Source organism: Belonocnema kinseyi, chromosome 1 (assembly GCF_010883055.1).
Source record: "Belonocnema kinseyi isolate 2016_QV_RU_SX_M_011 chromosome 1, B_treatae_v1, whole genome shotgun sequence".
In the NCBI taxonomy this organism is placed as follows: domain Eukaryota; kingdom Metazoa; phylum Arthropoda; class Insecta; order Hymenoptera; family Cynipidae; genus Belonocnema; species Belonocnema kinseyi.
In genome coordinates, this window is record NC_046657.1 from 6,448,791 (window position 1) to 6,455,179 (window position 6,389).

Here is a 6,389-nt window from a genome sequence, read left to right on the forward strand (position 1 = left end):
ATGCCATTTAGTGCTGTCGACAAAACATTGAATACAATCAATGCCGGTCAATGCGATTTAATTATTCTTTGGACAAAAAGGCAATTTTTACGCATTCAAAGGGATTGAAATGTCCGTTTTTCTTAATGCTAATCTATATGTCCCAATAAAGTCGTTATTGCCGGAATTATACGTTTTATTACACAGTAATAAGTTGAAAGTCAACTGATGATTATAACATGACTTTAAGTAACGCGCTTGGTTGAAAGTCCACTGCTTTATGTACGTAAAATGTACTTCATGGGTTAATTTAAGACACAAAGATTGTTGACTTTCCGTCAACGTGTGCGTCTAGAATTAAACTTATACGTTAATTTAAGTCAACTGATTGTTGAAATACCAGGTACAGAACGTAAAACTTCAATCCTTTTTTTGCATCTTTTTTTATCATATATAAACGATTATTCTATTCATAATAAAATTCGTTATAGATCTGAGTACATATGTCAAAATAAGAAACGTTGACGAAACGACTGTACCATGAGCTCAGTGTTGATCGATACTATCCAGCCAGTGCTATCGACACCATATTAGCTACTCTCAGCTTTTCTCTTGGCACCTCTTATAAAATCGCCTAAATCCGTCTAAGTGTTTGCGCATCACCGCATCGCATTTCGCGAACGACTTTCTGCCAGCACAAATTGACTTTCAGAGCGCGCGAATGAAAATCATCCGTAACTTAACATGCCTGTCTGTTAATTATGTTATTACTCGTATAATCAGATAGGAGGCACTGCACTGAAGTTCCACTTCGGGTTGAAATTAAGTGACTTAATTAATTAAATGCAAAAATGAAATTCATCTACATTTAAAACTCATCATCTTGTATTACTGTGTAAGGACGTAACATTTATAATGGAATCGCTTTAGTCATGTGATTTGTGACTTCACATCTCACATCGTCAACGTGTTTGCCAAATCCTCAGTCTCGAATGTCTGCACAGCAGGCTTATTCTGGATGCAGGACACTATTAGTCCCAACTGGACAAAGCAATTTTTATAAAATGGTCATGAAACGCGAAGAAGTGAGCGAAAGAAGGAAAACTTCACCAGCAGCTCCTTGATAAGGGGATGCAACCATTTTTATATTGCTGTCCATCTGACGGTGTATTGACGTACATCATAAGGCACAATACAATATTAAAAGTGATTCATCAGCATTTCTGTCACCCTTACGGAACTCCCCTCGATACGGCTTCACCAAATGCTCCAAGAAAAAAATATATAAATGTCGAGATTCAAAAGTGCCTTTTTTACATCTGCAATCGATAGAGCGGAAAATTCTACGTTCAGGTACGTACCCAAGTCATAGGTCAATTGTAACGTTCAAGGTCAGATAGAGATTATTTGAAATTAAGAAAGTTTCCCAAGAGGTCAGTGGAATTCCTGAAGTAAATTTCAACGAGGAATTCAATCGTGACATTTATTTTGACCTTGGAGTTGACCTTCATGGCTTTTTTAAGGTCAACTTTGTTTTTTTTCAATGGAAACCCCCTTTTTTACATCTGCAATCGATAGAGCGGAAAATTCTACGTTCGAGTACATACCCAAGTCATAGGTCAATTGTAATGTTCAAGGTCAGTTGGAGGTTATTTGAAATTAACAAAGCTTGGTCTTTTTTCCGGTTACAAATTATAATCTTATTTTTGATTATTGATATATAGCTTACATATAAATAAGTTTCTTTAAAATCTTCAATAAATCGATCTATGTGTTGCCAATTATTTTTATTGACTTAAAACCAACCTAATGCTCCTTCTTTGAACACAAAATCTAAATTGTCTAAAATGCACGGATCGTTAATTTTGTAGCTTCATTTAAATCGTATGAACTTATTCAGAAAAAAAGGTGAACTATTTTCGGTGTCGTTATAAAAACATTTAAAACCGATCGATGTATCTTAAAATTTATTAAAATTAATTGTTATCTCTTAAATGCTTCAAATATCCTTAAATTCCTTCAAATATTTAAAAATAACTTTCCCATTTATCGCTTAACATTCTTAAAAGTCACTAAAACTTATTGAATTGTTTTGAAATCATTAAAAAATAACCTTTGAAATCCCTTCAAGTTCCTAGTAATTCCTTCAAATCACTTAAACTCTTAGAAATCTTTTTAGATTTCTTAAAAATACTTAAACTCCTCCAAATTTTTTAAAATATCTTCAAATTCTTTACATATACGTATAATCTTCCAAACTTCCGCGAAAATATCTCAAAATTCCTTCAAATCTCTTGAAAATCCTAAAAATCTGTGAAGTTTTTCAAATTCATTAAAATCAAAAAGCAAAAAAAAATCGAATTTTGTAAGTTATATTTTCTACAAGTATAACATTCCAAAAGTAATTTTTTTCACTCGTTTTCTAGTTTTATAACCTTAAACGAGCGTTTTTGACGGAAAAAATCAAATTTTGACTTTAAAATTTATGCATTATGGGCCCCGTTTTGCGCCTTTTTTTCTTGGCCTCTCGAAAGGATGATCGTAACTCGGTAAATTGTTTATATTTTAACATGAAAAAATTATTAAGATAAGTTAAAATATGTATCCATCGAACATCTCGCTTGCATTCTTTAGAATCTCTAAAACTATTTGAAAATATTATAAAGTCTCTTGTGAATCCTTGAACCTTTTCCAAATATTTTTAAATCCTTCCAAAAGAAATTCGAAAGTCCCAGAAAGTCCCTAGTAATTCCTTAAAATTACTCGAATTCTTAGAAATCCTTAGAGATTTCTTTCACATCTTTAAAGCTTAGTAAATATACCCGATTCGAAATATAGGCCCTACTTTAAGAATGCAAGTGGAAGTATTGCTTTTGTTTTGCGACTGCTTATTCTGCTAGCTCCTACTTAGCCGCTTCTAAAGATATTTTCGTTCTATTTTGCTTCTAAGCAGGTTTCAGGCTCTAAATTAAAGATCTAGCTCCTAGATTCTTGAGTTTAACTAACGTCTCCTTTAAACCTCCATAATCTTCATAGGATTTTAACGTTCTCCTTTAGCACTCTATAACTATTTGTACATTTTTAAACTTCTTCTAAAATTCATATTAAAATAATTTATCTTAAACAAAAAATACTGGATTGTTCTTGATTATTTGGAAGGGCAATATATGTTTATTACTTAGTATATAATTATGATTTTAATGTTTAAGTAATAGTATTGCTCAAAACTTCATATTAGTTTATTTCAAATTGAAAATTCAGGAATAGGAGTCTAAGCAATCTGTAAAAAGATTTTTTCTTAAAAAAATTGTTGTTTTACTTTATCGTTTTCTAACATTGCACGTAATCTCAAGCCTTGTGCGACATGATAAGAATTATATTGCATTTTCATTAACACTTTACAAATCAAGTTTATCGCTTGGCGTCGTAAAATGTATTTGTAACAATCGGCACCAGGTTTCGGTGGTTTGATGAGACAATTTTTAACGACAATTGTCATGAAATTAGATCCACACTTAGAAATAAGGAAATACGAATTTCTCTTATAAAATTAGGCCCTGAATTTAACAGCTTTATGTAATAATAACTTTAAATTTTTTACTTTGCTCACTTTTCGGCTCACTCATAGTAACTGAAAATTGAAATTGTCAGAATCAAATATGGCGTTGTTCCCTTGACTACTTCGCTCTAGTAACAAATACATTGTTGTTTTCTCTCACATCCGTAACCGCAGTTTTTTAAAGCGTCAATTTGAATGGTTTGAATTTATAATTATTAATTTGATAATATCAAAAATCTAAACGGTTTCACGAGGAAAGCAGCTTTAGCTGATCTGGTATCTGCAAGATCGGAAAAAGGACGTTATTCAATTATCGTTAATACCAAAGAAAATTAGAGATGTGGGCTGTGTTGTTACATTAAAGTGGAATTATATAAAATTAAAGAAAATTATCCAACGGAAAGCGAAAGTGCTAGCTATTAGCGGTAAGTAGTTCAGTTTCTTTTAGATTGTCCAGATAATTACATTTTTTTGGAATAAATGCTCGAAATATAATTTATTTACAATCATAACCTCACCTCTTTCGGCACTCAAAGTTAAAAGTGGTATGACTCATGAAACACAAAGGACGGGTAATTAAAAAAATAGTAAAAATGTAAATATTGGTAATATATTTTCGCTAAAAAATTTAACTGTTATTATTTGTTTTCAACAAAAAATACATTATATGTGAAGTGCGCCGAAGAAAGGGAGCTTACTCCAAAAAATTCGAAATCAAGGTTTTTACACATTTCGATCGTTTTTGAGCTTCTCTTTTTAATTAAACCATCGGAAAAAATATCCGAGCATTATTATTGCTGATAATTGACTTGTTGGGTACCCGAGTAATAAGGCTATTGCTTGAGAGCTCTAGATTCCGTGAAACATCTCCCACCACTTGCCATATCACCTACGCGTCTCATCTATATCCCGCCCGTGAGCCGCGTTTACGGCCTATCTCCTTCCGTCAGAGATTCTGGTTAAAAGTTTTCTGGCTATGATTTCCGGTAACATAAGTTCCACAATACGCCGCTGGCAGCGCGATCGCGTGTAGAGTGCAGTACGCTTGCAAGTATGTATTGTACATAGCATTCGATGTGCGCCTGCGCAAGAGTGTAAGCGCGTCTTCGACCGCGGAACAAAGGGATCAAAATGAACAAGTTTTTAGGAGTGTTTTGTTTTAATTATGAACTTTCGATGTGATTTTGGAAAGTTCTGAGATTATAAGGATGGACAAAGAAGTCTGTGAAATATTAGACTCGTGGGGCCCAGGCCATTTTAAACAAAAATGCAAGGGTAAGTATGTCTTAACAAATTTACGTATTTATATAAATAAATGAAGCTTTGACACCTTAGTAAGACTTTATATGCTCGTCAAGTTTTCTTTCCAGAAGAGTGCATTAACTGTGCCAGTCTCTTGTTACTTACTCCAAATTTCGTCCTGCAACTAGGTTTGAGGTTAGGTCACCAAGCCATTCTGAATAAAAAATTAGAAGAGCTTAGAAGTAAAAAATGTCAAATAGAGGAAGAAAGAGAACAAGTAATACAGTCTTCTTTTTTCATATTCATATTTTGTATCAAAATTTGCAGCGCTGTCTCCTGCTACAAATTTTAGTTTAATGTGACTTTGAGATAGTCAACCTTCACATCTATTTCTCTACAGTATATATCATTTTCTTTTCTGGCCTTAATTCAGGAAGACTAGCTCTATTAATATTATAATTTAAAAAAATATGACTGTAATGATGATGATAATGATGACGAAAATGAACAAAAATCGTATATTTAGTCCATTGAAGTTTATGTCCGACTTTTTTTTAAATGCGACCAATCGAAATTTCTGGTCAGATATTCGCTATACTTACTTTCACTTCAAATCGTAATGAAACTTTCAACATTGAAATTTAAAGGTGGAAAAAATGGTAACATTTTAATTTAAAATCGATTGATTTCAAATTAAATTGAAGTTATTACACTCTTTCCCCTTTCTTAAAGAATATATTTTTTTCCTATGTATTTTCTTGCAAAAATTTCTAACTAAATTAATAGAACCCAATAAGAAAATTGAACTATTTCTGGTTAAAAGTTTATTTTTTCTTTAATTAAAAATATTATTATTGGTTGAAAATTCAATAATTTTATTGAAGATTCATCTTTTTGAGTCGAAAATGCAATTGTTTGATTGAAAATGAGTGTCTTTTGGTACTATTTGGTTCGGAATAAAATTATTTGCTTGAAAATCAACTTCTTGTCAATCAACTATTTGGTAAAAAATTTAATTTCTTTCAATGAAAACGATCTATTTGTTAAAAATTCAACTTTTTAGGCTACTAATTCAACTATTTATTTAAAAATTCTATTTTTTGGTTTAAAAGTAATTTTTGTGTTTAAAAAAATTCATACTATGAATTAAAATTTCATATTTTGTGGTTGAAAACTGATATTTTGTTGTTGTTAAAAATTCAATTATTTTTTCGAAAATTCGTCTGTTCTTAGATGATTCAACTATTAGGCTAAAACTTCAATTACTCTCTTAGCAAGGGGTCTCTTTGGTTTAAATTTTTTACATTCTCAATATTGCTAATTGAGAAAGTATGAGAATTGTTCGAAATTTGACACCACAGTTTTTCAACAGATCTCCACGTTTCAAGATCTTCTGAATCAGAAATTCAAGTTTTGACGATGGCATCTGTGTGTCCCTCCGTAAACACGATAAATCGTAAAAATAGAGCTACAAATTTGTTAGGAATTACTTTTTGACAGGCTGCCTGGTTTTGGTTTTAATCATAAAAATCACTTTAAAAATAAAAATGAAAAATTTGTGGAAAAACGGAAAAAGGTACGAAAATAAATTTATAGACGAAAGTTTTTC

General features: G+C 31.5%; 1 protein-coding gene across 1 annotated transcript in view; it reads left to right on the plus strand.

Annotated features, from left to right (window-relative positions):
- The window catches only part of LOC117176604, a 165,811-nt gene that overhangs the window by 2,308 nt on the left and 157,114 nt on the right, over positions 1–6,389 (plus strand). Inside the window, exon 2 of the mRNA XM_033366858.1 lies at positions 3,807–3,963. Within this exon, the coding sequence (XP_033222749.1) occupies positions 3,807–3,963 (157 nt within the window). The remainder of the gene's footprint in view (positions 1–3,806; positions 3,964–6,389) is intronic.